The sequence below is a fragment of the Aulonocara sp. 'chitande type north' Nkhata Bay genome, linkage group LG22 (assembly GCF_057382095.1).
Source record: "Aulonocara sp. 'chitande type north' Nkhata Bay isolate Kocher_YH1m ecotype deep benthic linkage group LG22, A_spYH_male_GT1.1, whole genome shotgun sequence".
NCBI lineage: Eukaryota > Metazoa > Chordata > Actinopteri > Cichliformes > Cichlidae > Aulonocara > Aulonocara sp. 'chitande type north' Nkhata Bay.
Genome location: NC_141364.1, coordinates 6,895,351 through 6,915,353, shown reverse-complemented (window position 1 = coordinate 6,915,353; position 20,003 = coordinate 6,895,351). Strand labels below are relative to the sequence as shown.

The 20,003-nt window shown below is 41.6% G+C and overlaps 2 protein-coding genes across 3 annotated transcripts; both read left to right on the top strand.

Moving 5' to 3' along the window:
- Window positions 1-2,103: 2,103 nt before the first annotated feature.
- Window positions 2,104-11,087, top strand: brd2a (bromodomain containing 2a). The gene is made up of 12 exons (XM_086280847.1): window positions 2,104-4,247; window positions 6,740-7,043; window positions 7,130-7,267; window positions 7,482-7,632; window positions 7,722-7,921; window positions 8,041-8,523; window positions 8,614-8,742; window positions 8,867-9,058; window positions 9,153-9,412; window positions 9,503-9,813; window positions 9,921-10,046; window positions 10,203-11,087. Exons 1-12 carry the CDS (start codon window positions 4,216-4,218, stop codon window positions 10,328-10,330), a joined length of 2,454 nt encoding a protein of 817 aa, XP_086136973.1. The 5' UTR covers window positions 2,104-4,215; the 3' UTR covers window positions 10,331-11,087.
- Window positions 11,088-14,694: 3,607 nt separating this feature from the next.
- Window positions 14,695-18,750, top strand: hsd17b8 (hydroxysteroid (17-beta) dehydrogenase 8). Of its 2 annotated transcripts, none has more exons than XM_086280892.1 (9): window positions 14,695-14,794; window positions 15,687-15,889; window positions 15,966-16,082; window positions 16,302-16,397; window positions 17,171-17,256; window positions 17,333-17,417; window positions 17,677-17,719; window positions 18,385-18,459; window positions 18,553-18,750. In XM_086280892.1, the coding sequence occupies exons 1-9, from the start codon at window positions 14,749-14,751 to the stop codon at window positions 18,570-18,572; spliced, it is 771 nt and encodes a 256-aa protein (XP_086137018.1). In that variant the 5' UTR covers window positions 14,695-14,748; the 3' UTR covers window positions 18,573-18,750. The 2 variants fall into 2 exon arrangements, with proteins under 2 accessions (XP_086137018.1, XP_086137019.1); XM_086280893.1 differs by lacking the exon at window positions 14,695-14,794 and adding an exon at window positions 15,150-15,304.
- The last annotated feature ends 1,253 nt before the right edge of the window (window positions 18,751-20,003 follow it).

The window sequence follows — 20,003 nt, the reverse complement described above, 5'->3', positions numbered from 1 at the left end:
ATACAAGGTTACGCAAACACGAGGACAAAACCCAGGCACTCAGAAAGCGTTTATTGTAGTGCAATCAATTTAACAACATCTAAGATCCCCGAGTCTGTCTTTTTGTAAGGAATGAAAAAGCTTCCCTGGCAACTGTTTCTGGACTGATTGCTCTCATGTGACAAGATTACGCAGTCAAACATGGAAACAGAGGGGGGAGTGTGTGTTTGTCAGGGAGAGAGCAGGGCTGATGAGTCAGAGGAGGCTGATTCTGACGCAATCCTCCCTCCTCTTCCTCTGCCTACATTACTGCTTCTTGAAGGCTGATCCTTCTTCCCCTGCAAGAAACAAACATAAAGGCATTAATGTAACTGACCTACTCTTTACCATCGCTGATTCCATATGTTATGTAATTCTGGATATACTTCACAGTATTTCTTCAGGTTATCATTATATGAGCCTGAGCATTAGTCTTATGCATTACATTTGGGAGATTATTTCAAGATATCTCCAACTTTAGACGTACACTCTACTTAAATCTAATGCTATGATATCTAGAGGTACACCTAGTTTAAGTGTACAGGCCTGTGGATTGTTGATTATTTGGTAATTCAGTTCTTTTTAGTTAAAAAAAACATTTCAGATATCCACAGGGACATTATTTCCACATCCACAGTGGTTATACTTACACATCCATGTTATTTGTCCATGAACAAAAATGACTCACGAGTCGTTCATGAGGCTTTCACTTTCACTAAATACAGTTTCACTTTTTCATTCTTGAAAAAAATCCTACGGTTCAAATGGTTTTCTTTTATAATTTTTCAGATAATTTCAGATACAAATTAGATTTTAACAGGTAAAAGTTTCACTTCAGATGTTTAAAATTAAAAGTAAAACTTTTTAAGATAAAGTTGCAAATATGTATAAATGTTTAGCAGTGGACAGAGGATTAAAAAGCTCCACTGACTATTAAACTTATGACATCAACAACAACATGTGTCTCAGTCAAAATTATATTCTTTATAGTGAGAACCAAGAAAGACAAAGTCAGTAACTGTACTATAAATAGAGTATCTGTATTTTCTATGAGATACTTATCAACAAATACTGCAGTACATATACACCACCTATCAAATTTCAGCTTGCACTGGTGAATGCAAGTGTTTACTTTTAAAATGTGATTTACAAAAGTTGCAAGACTGATAAAGAAAAATTATGTAAACAAATTTATGAAATGTGCATCTTTGTTGTCGTTATCAATATTGCCTCTATAAGCTCACCAGTAAAAATATTTGTTTAACAATAAACAGTCAGTCGATACAAAGATATGATCACATACAGGATGTGCAGTTCAGTTTCCATCCACTGTGCAACATTTTCAGGCCGGTTGCACAATAATCACACCCTTATTGTGCAGATTGAGTTTTTATCTAACATCCAACAGATCACCGGCTGTTCCCTGAGTGTGCCTGGGGAACATGGTTTTAAATAACTGCTGTCTAAATGAATTACATGCTAACTGAAATCTGGGATCAAAAGATGTTGCTTTTATTATTTTGATAACACAGTTACGTGTCTGATAATCTCATTGGAATCCAGCAGTGAAATGATAACTCCACTTTAACGTGATGCAAAAGTCTCGACTCATCAGGGACTACTTCAGTGAAGCTTATTGTCCATTTTCAAATCTTATTTGAAATACAAATACTAAGGTGCACATAACACTCCACAGGCACATAATACCTGAAAAATAACAAGACTAGAGAAATACCAAAAACATTTTTCAAAATTACATTAAAAAATAGAGACAAAAGCGGAGATGATGGATATGCGTCTAAAGAGACATACATACTAGATAGGACAGGGTAGGGGAAGGAATAGATTGTAGTTTAATGTCAGAACAAGTTAAATTGTTGTTAAAAAACTATTTATATAAAATCCCCAGTTTATCCCCTTTTCCTGCTTTAATCTGTAAAATAACACTCATCACTTCCAGCTGAATCCCACCTCCTTCCAGGGAACACTAAGTGCAGAACACAAGAACGTATTTTATGGGTAAAACTGCTCCTGGATCAGCGTCGCTCTCGCACACTGGGGGCATTGTTGGCAAGGCGTCTACGTGGGATAAGCGCATGCGCCATGTTTCATGGTGCAACGCAGACGCAGATCGACAGCAATCACGATCAGAAGAAAAAAACAGATGTCAGTATTTTTCTTTGACAAACTCCGACAAATGAGATGTGGATTATTACGGCGATCATAAACGGATTACAGGTGCAAGAGTTCGGCAAACAGCGCAATCAATAAAACTGCAATCGTTTTTTAGTCACGTGGTCACGCCTGGCCAATCAGAATGAGCCAAATCCTACGGAAAGTATGTCCTTTGTTCGGATATTTCGACAACTTTATTCGCCTAATTGTGGCGAATAATCTGCGCGTCTCTCTGGATATGGACACGGTGTTTTTATGAGCTCGGGCTCGCGTTGAACACATTTTATCGCGGTGTTTGCAGAATGCCACGTGTCCAGATTTGATGAACGGGCACGAGCCGTCACATGACTCCCCTCCCCCACCCTGCGCAGGGAATGGGGGAAGAAGGCGGACATGTTTGAGGGAAATGTGTTGGTTAAAAAGTATCGAGGTGGAAGACAAGAAGATAATTTGAAGAAAGGTTTCGCATTATTTTGGGATTTATCATTGGAATTTCTTACTTACTTTACATTCCAGACTTTATTGACTTATACTCAACATTCATTTTATATTTTTTATATATATTTTTAAAAATGTTTAGTTTAATGTTTGTTTTTACAGCACAATGTTATGAAAACGTTAGAAATATTTGAATCTGTATTAATATGTGCCAGTGCTGTATCGTGTATTTCAGTGACATTGCAGAGAATTTGTAACCTTGGTGTGGGGGATGGGCGCAGTGGTTAGGTAACCTTTTGTGTGTCGTCGTTTCAATGAGTTTAAGTCGTTTTTGTTTTTTTGTTTTTTTAAAAAGAAGCCGCTTATATAGGTTTATTAAGTACGATTTTTGTACTATTATCTTGATGTTATTTGGTCTTTTATTGTTTGGTTGAACCACAAAGGTGTGGTTTGATGGTTTAATCTTTAAAACAATAGTCCAATCTTTAATTTAATTATTCCCTTGGACTGTATTGGTTAACGTAGTTGTAAATATTTCGGTTGGAGCTTGATTTAATCAGGCTTTGGATGAGGTTGTTAATGAAAACTGCTGTGTCATTCAGGCGTTGGTTTCTGTGACCTTATAGGTGTTCGTGTTAGGTTTTTATTGCTGATGAAAGATGTAAATGATGGCTTCAGCACAAACATCGTTTAGTTAAATTATGTGTAAGGCCTGATCTGCGCCCTTTCACAGCGTGTAACTGCGGGTCGTGGAGGCCTCGTTTTACAGACTTGGCTGGTCTGACTGTTAAAATTGTGGCGCTTTCTTCACCAAGTGTTGGGATCTTACACCGTTTGCGCGTGTAAATCGAATATACGGCGTTTTACAGGTTTTTCTTGACATTGTGTGTTTTGAGTTGAGGGTTATTTGATCATATTACTGTCTCTCAACGTGCTTAAAGATGGCGGCTGTGCTTCGTTTCCCTTAGATAAAAAAATGCGGATGTACTGTTTAGTACAACGCTCGTGGGAAGAAGCCCTTGGCTCTTCGAGGGTACGCGTGACTGGATGCAACAACCAATAGGCTTCATGGTATTTACCCTGAAAGCCCGCGTTACAGCAGCTTTGACCAATACCCGTCGTCGCTCTCAACACGTTGACGTAATGTAATATGATATGGAGCAGGCTGGCTTCCTTGCCCTCGCTTTCTGGAGGGATAATAATGGCGGAGCCAGTTGCATACAGTATATCTTAAAGGCTGTAGAAGGGTGGACCAATAGTGTTGTGCAACTTATTTGACGGACAGGAAAATCTTGCGAATAGGCTACATGAATTGCAGGTTGGAGAGTTTCAGTATCCAGGGGTGTGGTCATTTTAACTGACGTCGTGAACAGCCAGTAGAAATCCAAGGGGCGGGGACGTTTTGGGGTGGTGTGTCCAATGGGTTTTGCGACGGGTCTATAAAAAGCCGGGTGTAGTCGCATAGTCGCCATTTCAGCGAAGCAGATTTGAAAGAGAGCTCCGTGGCGGGGAACGGAGAGATCTGACGACTGGAGACGGATCCTGGTTTGAGTGTAGCTAAAAACAGAATCCGGATCCATCCCGATGGAAATGGCTGTTAACCCGCCCATTGACAGGTATCTACCGGTATAACTGACTCTCAGCTTTCCATCAGTCGGAATATTGTGAACATTTATGGTTATTTATTTTAAATATAACGGAACGGGCACCCTGTTTGCTGTAATGCCAGTTGAAGAGAGGTGGACGCTGAGTATGCTACAGGAAGGACTTTATCGTGTCGTTACAGGCATTAGAAGTGACTTTCATGTGGAAGAAGTAAGGTTGTTTTGGGCTTTTTAACATAACAAACTGCGACTGTTGAGCGCTGTGCCGGCGCCATTTTCGGCTGCCGTTGGCCGCTCTCTCACACTGTCTAGCAGTTAGCATTACTAGCTCTAGCCTGAGCCCAAAGGGTTGCTCATGAGACGCGTAAGTATCACGTTTGGTGCTGTATGTCTGCGTTTATTGACAGTGACAATTGACAATGCTGACCTGGCATCTTTTAAGAAGGCTTTATCTAATGTATAAATGTGGCATTTGTGTAGCACAAAACCATAGTTAAACTTGATCGTTGTGCAAGTACATACGTAGGGGGGTCGTGCGCACCGCCACGGCAGAGTCACTGCGTGTTTCGCTGGTTTGTTGTTGTAGCCATGTGGCGGTCATGGGGTTGTTGTGATCGCCGGTGTAACGACTCCATTGTAGCATAACGGCTAACGCTCCGTTATCAGTAGCACCACTACCAGTTATTTATGTATTATTAAAGTAGTATTGTCACACATACAGAGAGCCTGTCAATGTCTCTGGTAAATGTTATTTTTAATGTAGGGTTATTAGTATATATGTTGGGTGTTTCCCTTGGTTGCCTGGTTACAGCGCACACTAGCCCCAGTAGTTAGCAGCTGCTATCATTTTGAACTAATCCGATAATGCCAAAAAACTGTCTCTAAATATGATAAATTTTTAATACTTTAATGGAGAATCTATTTTTTGTCTCTTAATTTGTTAAATATTTTTTGGGCTGTAGTGCTGTTATATTTTGTACACGATTATTTCCCTTTTTAATAATAAAGTACACTAACTGTCAAATGTGTTTCCAACAGTTGTATCATTTAAAATGACTGGTTTACAATAGCTTTGCACTCCTTTTGTTGTATCATGTTGCTAATTCTTCTTACATTTTGTGTGTAGGGTGGATCAGTGCAAACATACCTTTAGGCTATGCATAGGAGACTTAAGCTACTAACCCCATGGTTATATTACTTGCACTGTTTGCTTAAATGTGGAACTTAAAAAAAAAACAATTTTCTGTTTTGACTTAATGGTAATGGTGCAGCATCCAATAATACAACACCAGCTGTTTCAGGCTTTTGGTAGAAACCAGTTTTCAGGCGGGTGACCTTAAATACCCCCTCTGGCCTTGGTTAGTCTTGTAAGTCTTGTGGTTCAGATGGTGGGCCAGTGAAGGTGGATCATGGTGAGTCAATACTTTGCAGCACTGAAAGAGGACAACTGAATAAACAGAATTGCTGGTTTTTACATTTTTCTTTTTAAATTAAAAATACTAGCATTAGTGTCACTGTAGATTTGATGCTAATGCCACCAACAGTCCCCATCCAAGTAACCAGACTCTGAAAATACTGCACAGTTAATGACATAAACTACAACTACTGTTACCTTATATCCAGTACCCGTAACTATGCTGTTTGGCTCTAGAGTGTATAAGGATATGCTTTCTTTACACCTTAGTGTTATTAAAGGTACACATGGAGGCACAATGGTAAGTCAGGTCAACACCAGAGTTCAACAGAGATGGTCTTCCTTCGCTGGTGCAAAGTGTCGTGTTACGTATTGGTAATGTGACTTTTGTATAGAACTGTTTTCTCCTGTCATCTAAACATAACTCTGAAGTCACCAGGCGCTCATAGGTACAGTCATGGTTGCAGAGAACGAGTTTAGATAGTCGGTGTCTCGCACCTGTCAAACACAGAACAAGAAGGAGGAGTGGCTTAGTGTTAATACTGTGACAAGTTAATGTGTACCCTAAGCTCTGTTTATATATAATCACAATCCTGTGTTAATGACTAATGGGTGGCTTGTGGTAGACAAGGTTAGGAATTAGAATTTGTGTGTAAATTTTCTACACTATTCCAGTCATTACAGTAACATGGCAGCTTAAACTCCTCCCGCAATCTAAGTTGTTTTTTTTTTTTTTAAAAGCATGGAAATGGGTGTTGGGTTTAAGTCTGAGTGAGACGTGTAGAAGAGGAAGTGCTTGTACCAGTTCACCCAGTGTGAGCGCTCAGGGTCAGGCAGATGGGTGCTTGCTAACAAACGTGTAGTATCCTTTTTGACTTTGTATCAAATTTGACATGATAACAGGAAGCATACGTCAACAAGGGAACACTTATTTATTATGAAAGTTGATTAGCTTACATGGTAATCCCAGGATGTACAGCACAGAATATTCATTGTAACCTTTCTATAATGAGAAGAAAAACTTAATAGAATTTCATCATCACAGCTCAAACCAAAATACTCAGTTCCTTTGTAACTGTGCTCTCTGCAGCTCCCATGTTGGGCCCGATGCCAGTATGTTGGGAATAATGATGGATCAGAACTGTGGCACAGCTGGAAAACGCATCCGAAAACCTTCACTGCTCTACGAGGGCTTTGAGAGTCCTGGAATGCCCCCCCACAGCCAGATGACCCCTTCCGGGCCCCCGCAGCCCCCGGTGAAGGACCCCAACCGCCAGGGGAGGATGACCAACCAACTGCAGTTCCTGCAGAAAGTCCTGCTCAAATCTTTGTGGAGGCACCACTTTGCCTGGCCCTTTCACGAACCCGTGGATGCTGTCAAGCTCAGCCTGCCGGTGAGTGTATAGTTTCAGGTTTCAGTTCCTGTTTAAAGAGTGAAGTTTGAATGTTTCCTACCCTGAAAATGCCTCTCTTCCTCCAGGACTATCACAAGATCATAAAAAATCCAATGGACATGGGCACAATTAAGAAGAGATTAGAAAATAACTACTACCGCAGTGCCAGTGAGTGCATGCAGGACTTCAACACCATGTTTACCAACTGCTACATTTATAACAAGGTAAATCTGCCCTGGTCAATATAACCAAAAATTGTAAAAATATATAGTATAAAATATTTAGAGCAATACTACCCTTGTATATTATGTATCTGTATATAATTATGTCTTTAGATGTTGCCTATAGTTATTAACTATAGTTAATGAATGTATTATGTATAAAGTGTGTTAATATCATTGTTTTAAAACCATTTTGTGTGAATTTCCTTCACTGCAGCCGACAGATGACATCGTGCTGATGGCTCAGTCTCTGGAAAAGGCGTTCCTGCAGAAGGTGGCTCAGATGCCTCAGGAAGAGTTGGAGCTGCCTCCCCCACCTCCACGCAGCAAGTCTGCAAAAAATGGCAAAAAAGGGAAAAACAATGCAGGTGAGCAGATGTGTCAGGCCAGCAGCTGTAGTACACTCAGGACAAGATCAGTCACTTCACAGCCTGATTCTCCTCTTTCACTCTTTCAGTCTCTGGAGGCGTGACAACAGCTCATCAAGTCCCAGCTGTCTCTCAGTCAGCATACTCGCCTCCCACTCCAGAAACGCCCGACTCAATCCTCTCCACCCCACCACAAACCATTTTGTCCAAGAGCATGCCCCACGCCTTTCAGACTGAGCAGACCATGCCCACAATCACAGGTCTCCTGCCCACCCAGCCCACGGCTAAGGTAACTGTAACGCTTGACTTCTTCTATTTATATTTTTGGAATGTGTTCTAAAATTCATGGAGACTAGACATGAAACGGGATTCCTCTGACTTCCTCTGTTCTTCTTTTCTCATCTACAGAAAAAAGGTGTGAAGCGGAAAGCGGACACAACCACTCCGACCACCGTACCCATGCCTATAATGAGCACGATGGGCGTTAGTGGCATGGGGCTGGGGCACAACTCACCGCTAACCCTGACCTCTCTGAGGGTGGACCACAACAGCGGCATGGGCATGGGGATGGGAATGAATATCAACATGAATATGGGCCGACCAGCAGTGGTTGTAGGCACCAAAGGAGCAGGAGGGAACAGGAGGGGAGTGAGCGGACGACCCATCAAACCTCCTAAGAAGGACTTACCAGATTCTATCCTGCCGCCGCCGGTGCGCCGCAGCAAGCTGAGCCCTCAGATGCGTTACTGCAGCGGCGTCCTGAAGGAGCTGCTGTCGAAGAAGCACGCCGCGTACGCCTGGCCGTTTTACAAGCCTGTCGATGCCTCGTCGCTCGGTCTTCACGACTACCACGACATCATTAAACAGCCCATGGACCTCAGCACCATCAAGGTACGCATTCATTCCACAGACTGAATTTATCACTTCTGAAACTGAAGTTCAGAGACTGTTTATCTAAAATCTTTTCTTTTGTTGTTTTAGCGAAAGATGGACGGCAGAGAGTACCGTGAGGCGCACCAGTTCTCCGCTGATGTTAGACTGATGTTCTCCAACTGCTACAAGTACAACCCTCCTGACCACGATGTGGTGGCCATGGCCAGAAAACTCCAGGTGATTTTCTTTATTTCAATGATTAAAAAAATTAATTGGAACTTTTAAATTCTCGCAATTTGAAACTTCTACTTCTCATTTTCAGTTGCATTTTTTTTTAAACCAAACCATTTTCTCTCTCCAGGATGTTTTTGAGTTCTGTATTGCTAAAATGCCAGATGAGCCTCCAGCACCACCGAGCTCTTCCTCGTCTTCCTCATCCTCTTCATCCTCCTCTGAGAGTGAGCTCAGCAGCGAGAGTGAGGAAAGCGACAGCAGCCCAAGCTCCGACTCTGAGGAGGAGAGGGCGAACCGTCTGGCAGAGCTGCAGGAGCAGGTGTGTACAGCAGCATGTCTGTAAACACATGTTCACACACCGGTTGTTCGCAGCACTGATGCCATTTTATCTTTTTATTTTTTTGATCTTTCAGCTAAAAGCTGTTCATGAGCAGCTCACCGCACTCTCACAGGGCCCCATCGCCAAACCCAAGAAGAAGAAAGACAAGAAGGACAAAAAGAAGAAGAAAAAGGTTGAGAAAGAGAAGCACCGGAGGATAGAGGAGGATGTGACACCTGTCAGGCCGCCCAAGACCCCGAAAATGACCAAAACTCCAAAATCTAAGAGCAAGAGTGTGCCCTGCCCCGTGATGCCGATGAAGAAGGCACCGAGCAAGAAAAACAACAAGAGCAAGTGAGTGCTGCCACCTACTGGACAGTTTATGAGTTGACTGCATTGTGCACATTTTTATTTTGTTAAACACTCCCTGCTTTCCTCCAACAGATCCAAAAAGGCCAACGTCATCCCGCAGGTGGCCCACGATCCCCTCGTGAGCCATTTTGACTCAGACGAAGAGGAGGAGACGGCGCCTATGTCGTACGACGAGAAGCGCCAGCTCAGCCTGGACATCAACAAGCTGCCCGGCGAAAAGCTCGGCCGTGTCGTTTACATCATCCAGTCCCGTGAGCCGTCGCTCCGAGACACCAACCCCGAGGAGATTGAGATAGACTTCGAGACGCTGAAGCCGTCGACGCTGCGGGAGCTGGAGCGATACGTCATGACGTGTCTGAGGAAGAAACCCCGAAAGCCTTACAGTTAGTGAACCTCATAAAACATTGGGAAGAAAATGAATAAGCACTGGGTTAGTTGATCTTTGGTTAAAGTTCTCCAGCTCATTGATGTTCTCGTCTTCTGTCTGCAGCGAGTAAGAACAGTGCTGGAAAGTCGCGGGAAGAGCTCGCTCTGGAGAAGCAGATGGAGCTGGAGAGAAGGCTGATGGACGTCAGCGGTCAGCTCAACTCTGGAAAGAAGCCGATGAAGACCAAACGTAAGTCGTCCATGGTTGAAGAGTGAAACTTTATCAACAACGACTAAACTGGTCCCGGTGTTGAAAAATGACCAAAAACTACAGCCATGGAGCATAATGTAGTTTTCTTGTTTTCCTCTGAACACATCTTGATGTTGTTTTGTTTTCTTCCTCCAGCCGAGAAGCCTGCAGCCGACACCCACACCCAGCCGTCGCGTCTCAGCGCCAGTAGCTCCTCCTCTGACTCTTCTTCATCATCCTCTTCGTCCTCGTCCTCAGACACAAGTGAGTCAGACTCCGGCTGAGAGACAGACTCTTCATATGAAAAGATGTCCCGTTGGACTCTTTTCCCCCCGAGTGGACTGAACTTATTTAAAGCTGCTGACGGAGCTGCAGGAAGGGCTGGCGAGCCCGGCAGAGATGGAGCGTTCCCGGCGCTCAGCTCCGACATGAAGGAGGTTCCTGCTCTCCTCCCTGAAGAACCGGCCTCGGCGGGTGGAGTGAGGGACGCTCCATCTCCTGCACATAAAGAAGATTGAGGCGTGCGTTGGAGGGATAAGGGTGCTAGAGCCAGAATGTGTCTAATTTCTGGAGATAATTTTCCCTTCTCACCGTGCTCCCTGTCTTTATGCTGTATAGACGAGGTGTACAGTACTCAATACATTTCTTTTATAAAGAAGCATTTTATGGAGCTAATTTATTCCCTCATTGTGGGAACAATGAAACTGGCATGAGCGAAGTCGTTTTTGTTTGTGTTTCTTTCTTTTTTTTCCGAGTGGATAAAGAGGGGAAATATTTGTGTGTGTGTTTCTGTGCGAATGACGTCGTGACGTTCTTCATAGTTTTGACGCAGGCGTTGAAAAAGTGGGTCTGCACACAGAAGCACCTTCAGAACGCATGAGATACAGAGGAGCTGACGAACATCTGCACACATCTGTTGGAGGGGCATGAATGTTTCTGTGTCAGCTGTTTTCTCATCCTTTTCTCTGTAAACGTGTTGCTTTTTCTAATGTGACCAATCTGCTAATAAATTGTGGGGGCGTTTCGTCCTGTGCTCAATAACATCTGTTCCTCTGATTTCTTTAATTCAGTCACAAAAACATCGGATCAGAGAGGTTTTAAATCCAGAAGTTTGTCTTTAAACAATCGGCCTTCGAGATCGACGGCAGCTGAAAGTTTCAGTTTTATTTGACTTTACTTTGTGTGATTAAACTTTAGTACAGCAGGTTAGAGACGGCGAGTTTGTTTTGATCGAGTAGACGCCGACGATGGATTCGTGTTGTTGTGATGATGCACTGTTTCGTTTTGTTTGTACTACTAAACCAGTTTGTGATTTTTAGGGTAAGGTGTGTTTTCTGTTCTTCTGCAGCGGATTATTTATTTAGGAGGAATTTTAAAAAGGAGAAACTTTTCATACTGAAAGCAAACGTTTGTGGACAGGTTACGTGTCGGGATTGTGGAGGTGTAGATAACCTACAGCCTCTGAGCATGTTTTTGTTTCCCTTTGATTCCTTTTTTAAAGTATTTTCAGTCTGAAGTTTGTCAGAACCCTGAAGCCTGTGTACTCCATCGCTTCACCTGAACATCTGTACATAAATAAACTGAGACGTCTTTTCACCGACTTTGGCAACGTTTTATTGACATCCTGAGTTCAAACAACACGACATAAAAAATACATCAAAGTTTTCAGTTTGGCGATCAAAGAGAGGCGCAGATTAAAGTATTAACTGCAGTTTGTTTATTCTTTTGCTGAAAGAACTTTTTAACCCTAATCTGGACTTTTTAAAACAAACGCTCTCATCACAGAGGGGAACAACACACAACTGGAACTGAGCATTAAAATCGAGTTCCTCTGAATGACGTTCTCACAGTGCCTGACTTCATGTATCCTCACATGTGCAGCCTGCATCCTGCTGCAAGCAGTTTTCCTGCATATTAAAAATCCTGAGATTCTCTGACATGTTTATATTGATTATTAATAATTATTACTAATAATAAATAAAAGGGAACAAGAAGACAAAATCCATTTAATACTCCAAAACAGTCCTGCTGCACTGTGTAACCCCACAGACCAGCTGAAACTTCCAAACATGAGTTTTTTGACAACAGATAAAAGTCCAGAATAACACAGAAGATCATTTAAGTATTTGGTGTCACATTTAAAATCTATTCTTAACTTGGGAGTCTTAATAATATTAAACAACCTTTTATTAACATTTTATTAATGATATATTTATATCAGCCTTTAAATGTATTCAGTAATGATGCTGACAGCTGGGACAAAAACATGTAAAGATATTTTTGTGATATTTTAATTGGATTTTATGTAAATTAAGGTGTTTTATCTGTTGCAGCCGAATTAGTTTTTGCTCTTAGTCTAGTTTGGCTCATTTTTCATGAAAGCTCCTTGAAAGATGAAAGTGAAAACCAGATGAAGCAGTCAGAAGTTACCAGGCAACAGGATCTCTTCTTGGAAAATAAATAGAGCAAAGAGGACACAGTGAACTGGACTTCAGCACATCGCTGACGCTGCTGATAAATTTCTTTTTCATTTCTCAGGAAAAAGCTGGACTAGAGTTTTTACAGACACTTAAAAGTGCAAGAGTAAAAACAGACAACAGAATTATGACGGAGACGATTGTAAATCAAAACCATGTGTGGCTAAATATATAAATGTTCCTCTAAAGGTTTCTGCAGCACATCAGTGTCAGATTTACTGATCATAAGATATTTAATGAGAATATTTAAATAAATCTACCCAGTAAATGAGGAAAATTAACTATATTCTAAACTATAAACGTTTCTGAGTTCTCACTGCGGTGTAGACTGATGCGTTGAGTGTTTCTTCTTCAGTCATCTTTCTCACTCACTATGTATTAATAGACCTCTCTGCATTGAATCATATCTGTTATTAACCTCTGTCTCTCTTCCACAGCATGTCTTTATCCTGTCTTCCTTCTCTCACTCCAACCAGTCGTAGCAGATGGCTCTGCCCCTCCCTGAGCCTGGTTCTGTCAGAGGTTTCTTCCTGTTAAAAGGGAGTTTTTCCTTCCCACTGTCGCCAAAGTGCTTGCTCATAGGGGGTCATATGATTGTAGGGTCTACGTTACAATATAAAGCGCCTTAAGGTGACTGTTGTTGTGATTTGGTGCTGTATAAATAAAATTGAATTGAACAGACTGATAACAGAGATTGACTGCCCTCCAGTGGCCACAATACGTATTTACACCACTGGTATCCTGCCACATGTAAATACTTCCGGTATTGTGGCAACCACAAGAGCACCTGGCTTTAGCCACTGTAAGGTGAGGAGCGCCACAGTAGGCGGAAACGTGTGACTTCGACTTTAATAGCGAAAATTAAATTGCGTTTTGACCACATTGACAGAGCAGAGAAAATATACTAGACAACAGATTAAGTTGAAATTATGAGATAAAAACATTTTGCATGTAAAAAAAAAACAAAACAGTTTAGGTTTCAGCAGAAACAACACGTTACACTTACACTGCATGTAATAGATTTGGGGAGAAAAGTCTTTACAAAAAGATACTTTACAAGATACTTTTGTAAATTGTATGTATTGACATACAATTTAATAAAGGCTAACTAAACTAACTAACTGGGCAATAAAAGACATGAATAAAGTGCAATGTGCAGTAAATGGAACAGTTTACATTGATGTTACAGACAGTGAAAAGTAGTGAAGTGAATTTGTTCAATAAGAAGCAAAAAACAAATACATTTGAAAGTGACCGCTACATAGGTGTCAAAAGAACACATTTTTCTTTACTCAAGTAAAAGTATAGATACCTCTGTTTAAAAAGACTCTAGTAAAAGTATTGACTCATGTTTTTACTCAAGTGGAAGTAAAAAGTACAGGCTCCAAAACATACGTAAAGTACAAAAGTATAAAGTAAGGTAAAGTAAAAGTAGAAACAAAAAAGTAGCAAAGTAAAGGACAGATACCCCAAAAGTCTACTACTAAAGTACAGTAACAAAGTATTTCTACTTCGTTTCTTTCCATCTCTGATGCCAACAATAAATCATATTTTAATGCAAAATGTGGTTTAAAGACTCCAGCTCTCTTACTTAAATATTCCCATGTTGTAACGCATGATCAGTGTAAGCGGACTTGTTGATTCCTACTAACGGTGAATGACTCTGTTCCAACCTTTACGATCCACTTGCGCGGTTTGCAAGTCACGTGTTTCTGCCTACTATGGTGGTGACGTGTTTCCGCTTACTGTGGCGCTCCACAGTGGCTGCGCTGGTATTTAAACAGCTGTAAATGACATGTTAGACTATAATCTGTGAAACATGTTATGAAGGAAATTTCTTTGTTAAGAGTGAAATAACAACAAATATAACATAAAAGTGGCCAAAAGTTTGGATTGATTATAATGTAGAAACAATAATCATACAGTCATAAAGTTGCCTAAAAACAGGGCATTTATTTGTTTTGTGTAAATCCTGTTCACTACAGTCTATTTGACATTTTAGGTAAAGACGTTACACATAAAAACATACACAACATTTTTGGTAGACGGTCACTTTTTGGCCCAACACCGGTATCGATTTCAAAATAAAATGCCTGTATTGGCTTTTATTCTTTTACTGATGATGTTGGGTTTTGGTCATTACATTAAACACTGTTTACCTTTTTTCACCGTTTTTTATCGCCGCCTGATGGACAAACCTGAAACTACAACAACAGCAAACTGTCATGGCGGCTGCCACAAGGCTCATCTCAAGGTTGACGCTGGTCACCGGTTAGTTTATGTTTTATTACGGATCCTTCACAGAGAAATAAACCCGACAGTTTCTTTTTGTCTCAGATGTTTTTGCTCCGTTAAACCGGGAGAGGTTTTCTCCGTTATCTCCGCAGCTGAAGGAAACTCGCGCTTCATTAAACTTCTCTGCGAGTTCAGAGGAGCTGTGAAGTTTCAGACTGACGTTCAGACTAAGGAGATTTATTTTGTATCATGTGAAGCTGTTCAAAGTATTCAGCAGCAGCTGATTCATATATAATTAGACGCATCTGTGCAGCTCGGTTATTGTTGCCGTGGAATAAACTGACGACAGGAAAGGATCGTTCATATAGCCCACTCCTTCTTCCGGTCAGTTTCTCTAGCAAATATTCCCAAAGATAACAATACATTATTTTTAATGCACACTAATTAATTATTCAGAGTTTAGGCTGCTTGCAGGTTATAAAGAGATTAAAATTTAGGCTCCAGCTCAACATCTGATGCATAATAAATTTCACCTGTGGAGAAAATGTGAGTTCATATTGTGTTTTAGTGGAGATAATGTTTCTTATTGTAGCTCAGGTTAGTTTCCTGTCATTTGCTCCTCGTGTTCAAGTCATTTGTAGTAAATCGCAACCTTTCATTTTAAAACAGGAAACGCAAACATCAGAAACGTTCATTTCCAGGCAGGCAGCTCCTAAACTATTAAATGTGGATGTTTAATCAGAGCAGGAAGCTTTGAGCGGACCTGAGAGCCCTGCAGTTGTGTTTTCACGACTAACTCTAGTCCAGATGTTTTTGTGGGGGCTTTTGTTTTCATTTCAGAAACATCCTGAGCTCCTGACGCCTCAGACGCTGCTGTTTCCTCCTCTCTGCTCCTGCTCTGACTTCACGCTCCTCTCTTCCCACCCAGGTGGAGGCAGTGGGATCGGGCGGGCGGTGTGCCAGCGTTTGGCCTCTGAGGGCGCCTCCGTGGTGGTCGCTGACATCAGCGAGGAGTCGGCCAATGAGACGCTGGGGAGTCTGCAGAGCAACCTCAGAGGGCAGGTCCACACGGCGGCTGTAGTGGACGTGTCGTCTAAAGAGAGCATCAAGAAGCTGGTAACGAGCGTGCAGGTGAGAACAACGCTCCTGCTGTGCGTTCGTCTTTTCCTCCTCCTCCTTCTTTAACGTAAGCTCGTTCCTCCTGCAGACTCGGTACTTCCAGCCTCCCTCGGTGTGCGTGAACGCAGCCGGCATCACTCAGGACGACTTCCTGCTCAACATGGAGGAGGAGCAGTTTGATAAAGTCATCCAGATCAACCTGAAGGTAGGCGGCGCTGACACCTGGCAGCTTCTCCTCCATCTCACACTGCAGGCCGAGAGACGACTGAACACAGTTTAAAATGATGTGAACAGCAGAACAGTGACGGGCTGTTTATTTGTTTCCTTTTAGTGATTAAATCCACTCGAGCTCACAGGTAAAAATATATTTGAATCTTGTGTTAGATCAGAGTGAAAGGATTCATTTTTCATTGTTCTCTCCCAGGGTTCATTCTTGATCACTCAGGCGGTCGCTCAGGCTCTGGTGGCCTGTGGAGCGCCCAAAGGATCCATCATTACTGTGGGCAGCATTGTGGGAAAGGTGAGATACGAGCAGGCGCGGTTTGGGTCACAGTTTTGTACAGAAACATAAAAAAATGAGTCAAAGTTGGAGATTTTTGTTCTTTAGTTTAATTTAAAGGGAGAAAATAAAATAACAAAAAGAATTAAAGACAGAAAAAAAATCTCATTGGTCATTATTCTGTTTACACACACAGAAGTAAAAAAACACCCGAACATAAACCTGTAGGCAGGCTTTGAGTTTACAGTCTGTATAAACTGCCCTGTTTATGTCTCTGGTTCCAAACCTGCACATTATTAATAAAACTCTGATTTTTTACTCTGAGAATGAAGCTGAGCTGACAGCAGACTGAAGTCTCAGCAGTGACTCGTCCTGCAGCTCCACTCTAGTCGAGATGCAGTCAGTGTCCTGTGAGACGATCGAGTCACGACAGTTTCAGCGTCAGTTTATTTTCCTGCTTGACTTTTCTTTGAGTTTCTTCGCATCTGTTTAAAATTAATTGTATTTACATTTTATTTTTACATCTTAATTGATATATTTGTGTAAATAAAAGCTCCAACTCAGAATTGGATCTTGTGTTTGTGCTGGCTTCAGGTAAAAGTGCAGTGCATCATCCTGCAGATGATGTCTACTGAAGTTTTTGTTGCCTTGAAGTTTTCAAAGTAAAAGATGCATGAAAGATATTGTATTCCTGAAGCAGCTTTAAAAACCACTGCAGGTGTTCCTCTCTCTGCGGGTCCTTTATGGTTTATGTGGCCTTTATCTCATGTCTGTGTTGTGGTTGTTGTTTGCAGGTAGGAAACATCGGTCAGGCTAACTACGCTGCCTCTAAAGCTGGAGTCGAGGGTTTAACAAGGACCGCTGCCAAAGAGCTCAGCAGGTAAAACAAAGTGATGCAGCGACGCGCATGAGCTGACCGGAAACTCACCTGTGTCTCCGCCTCTCTCTCTCTCCAGGTTTGGGATTCGCTGTAACTGCGTGCTGCCAGGGTTCATTACGACTCCAATGACAGATAAAGTGCCAGAGAAGGTTATTAGCAAGGTACAACACGCACGCACGCACACACAGGTGCACACACGCACACAGACATCCACACAGACACACACAAACAGGTACCTGCTGAATGTGACGTGAATTTAGTTTTTTCCTTTTTTTAAAACAATTTCCTGGAGTCTGATCACTGCAGCGAGCTGTTAAACATCATAAAAACTCGTAAAAATATTGTGACTGAAACAAAGCTGCCAACATATTCATTTACTTCCTGCTCCTCAGTGAAGCTGCAGCCATGTTTGTGTTTCAGATCGAGTCCTTGGTGCCTCTGGGAAGGATGGGCGAGCCGGCGGGTCAGTTTCATATCACTGATGCTTTTCACTGTCACTCTTCATCCAGGACATCAGATTCATAGATGTGTCGTTCTGCTCCGGCCACACCGACACCAGCTGCGTTTAAATGAACACAAAGCTGTTGGATGAGTGGGATTTGTCCAAACATATATGTGGAACATGAGAACATCAGTGTTTCTGCATTTTAGAGTCATCAGCCACTTTAACGAGTGTTAAAATAGGACTGTGCTAGAAAACAGGAGTCACACTGAAACTGTCACACGCGGTGAAACAACCGTTCAAAATACAGACAAAATGCACTTTTTTGCGTTTTTCTCAGAGAATCACGAGAAACAGATCAAACATCTGTTTCTGTTACACTGCTTCATTAGGATGATGCAGTTTCAGAGTTGACACTGTGACACTCACAGCGGGGAAACAATGATTGACGAGTTGAACTTTTTCAAACAAATGTGTTTTTCAATTCTGAAACAAAAGTTTAGAGGGCTCAAAAATGCTGAAACAAATAATGCATTTTAAAAAATGCATAATTTCAGCCCAGCTCTCTGACAGCTGTAACTCAGAAAATGTTGGTGGCATGAAGGTGAACGTTTGCATGGCCTCATAAAACAAACTAAAGTTAATTCATTAAAAAGATCAGCTGATGGGCTCTTTGTGTCCTCCAGAGGTCGCTGATGTCTGCGCCTTCCTCGCCTCGGACGACTCTCAGTACATCACCGGAGCCAGCATCGAAGTGACAGGTGCAGTTTCTCTATAAACTTTTCATTTCACATGACAAATGTTTTCAGTTTAACGAGAATACCAACACATCAGGACTTGTCTTTCTTTGTCAGGCGGACTTTTCATGGGTTAAATCAGCCGTCCGGCGAGCGCCCGACTGAAGACTGTGAGACTAGTTTCTACGTAATTATTATTTTTTGACTTGATTTTGATTGTGTGAATGTTTTTGTAATTTTGATGTGAACCTGTCACACGTTGTCTTAATAAACACTAGAATGTAATGTTGAATCTGAATGAAGCTTTAAAAAAGTTTTAACATGTTTGTGTGTTTTTGGGGCACAGCTGGGATTTGAACCAGATGCTTTTGAGTTTTTAGTGTCTCCACACCATCATCACCACCAGAGCCTCCTCAGGCTTCCTGTCTTCTCTGAGAAGGTTTACATAATAACTCTGGCTTTAAAAACATTGTTGGAGGTCAAAGGTCAGCACACACAGTTTGAACCTGAAGGCTGAGCGTCCTCAGATGTTGCAGGTGTTTAACTCTGAGCTGTGAGCCGAGGTGCTGGCAGGCCTTTCAGGGCTGTTTGTTTCATAATCGGAAGCATCTTTGCTCCATCTGTGCTGCAGTTTTTCTGTCTTTTATTGTTGAAACCACAGCAGTTTCCACTTTGAGTCGTCTTCAGCAGATGCTGTTTCTCAGCTAAACATGTGAGTTTGGAAACAGGACCCATAATCTCAAAGACGACGTACCAGCACATTACGTCCCCCTCTGAGTGACACAGCTGGGCTTGACTTGGTTTTAGAAGTTTAAATACAGCTGCTGAGAGGAGGAGAAAACAATAACGATGCCAAAATCTGTCTGCAAAACACTCGAGCAAAGAAAAACTGAGGTTTCCGTTTTTGTCTTTATAAAAAGTGAAGCTAGCAGCTCTCCAACAACCTGTCTTTTACTCACAAACGCATAAAATGTCTGAAAGCATTTTGAAATAATTACTTGCAGAGAACAAAGTTACGCTAACGAGGTTAACGAGTTAATCCCAGTTCTTTAAAAGTCTGTGACTAGTGATGAAACCGAACTGATGCTGATCTAGAGGAAAACAGGGGCATAATTTCAGAATGGCCACAAGATGTCGCTGTTTCACCTTCTAGTAACAAATAGAAACAGCAATCACTAAAGTAGACCATAATAAATATTTAATGGAGAGCACATAAATAATTTGAAGTTAAGGATATTTTGTTATATTACCAAGAAATAAATTAATATTGTCACCAATGCAGATTATGCTACTAAGGATTTGGGGAAAATACATTAAAGTAAGTCAAAAAACAAAACATGAAGCTGATCCAGAAGATAAATTAATTAAAAAACGCACAGAAATAAAAACATAATTACCAAGAAAACCTGTAGAGCTCTTTAAACTGCTAAATAATAAAGCATTTAAAATACATTATTAATAGACATCGTTCCCTATGTTGTTGCCTATGAACAAGTACTTTGACAAATAGCGACACCTTGTGGCCCTGTGTAGTAAAATCATGACAGCAGTTTGGAAGAAAAACAAGA

What these genes read in the sequence shown, in the direction of transcription:
- brd2a (XM_086280847.1), top strand. Translation starts at nt 4,216, where the DNA reads ATGGAAATGGCTGTTAACCCGCCCATTGACAG. An exon ending in AAAAGGGAAAAACAATGCAG is followed by an intron (nt 7,633 to 7,721) that starts GTGAGCAGATGT and finishes TCACTCTTTCAG; the next exon opens with TCTCTGGAGGCGTGACAACA. An exon ending in CCATGGCCAGAAAACTCCAG is followed by an intron (nt 8,743 to 8,866) that starts GTGATTTTCTTT and finishes TTCTCTCTCCAG; the next exon opens with GATGTTTTTGAGTTCTGTAT.
- hsd17b8 (XM_086280892.1), top strand. Translation starts at nt 14,749, where the DNA reads ATGGCGGCTGCCACAAGGCTCATCTCAAGGTTGACGCTGGTCACCG. An exon ending in AGCTGGTAACGAGCGTGCAG is followed by an intron (nt 15,890 to 15,965) that starts GTGAGAACAACG and finishes TTCCTCCTGCAG; the next exon opens with ACTCGGTACTTCCAGCCTCC. An exon ending in GCTGCCAAAGAGCTCAGCAG is followed by an intron (nt 17,257 to 17,332) that starts GTAAAACAAAGT and finishes CTCTCTCTCCAG; the next exon opens with GTTTGGGATTCGCTGTAACT.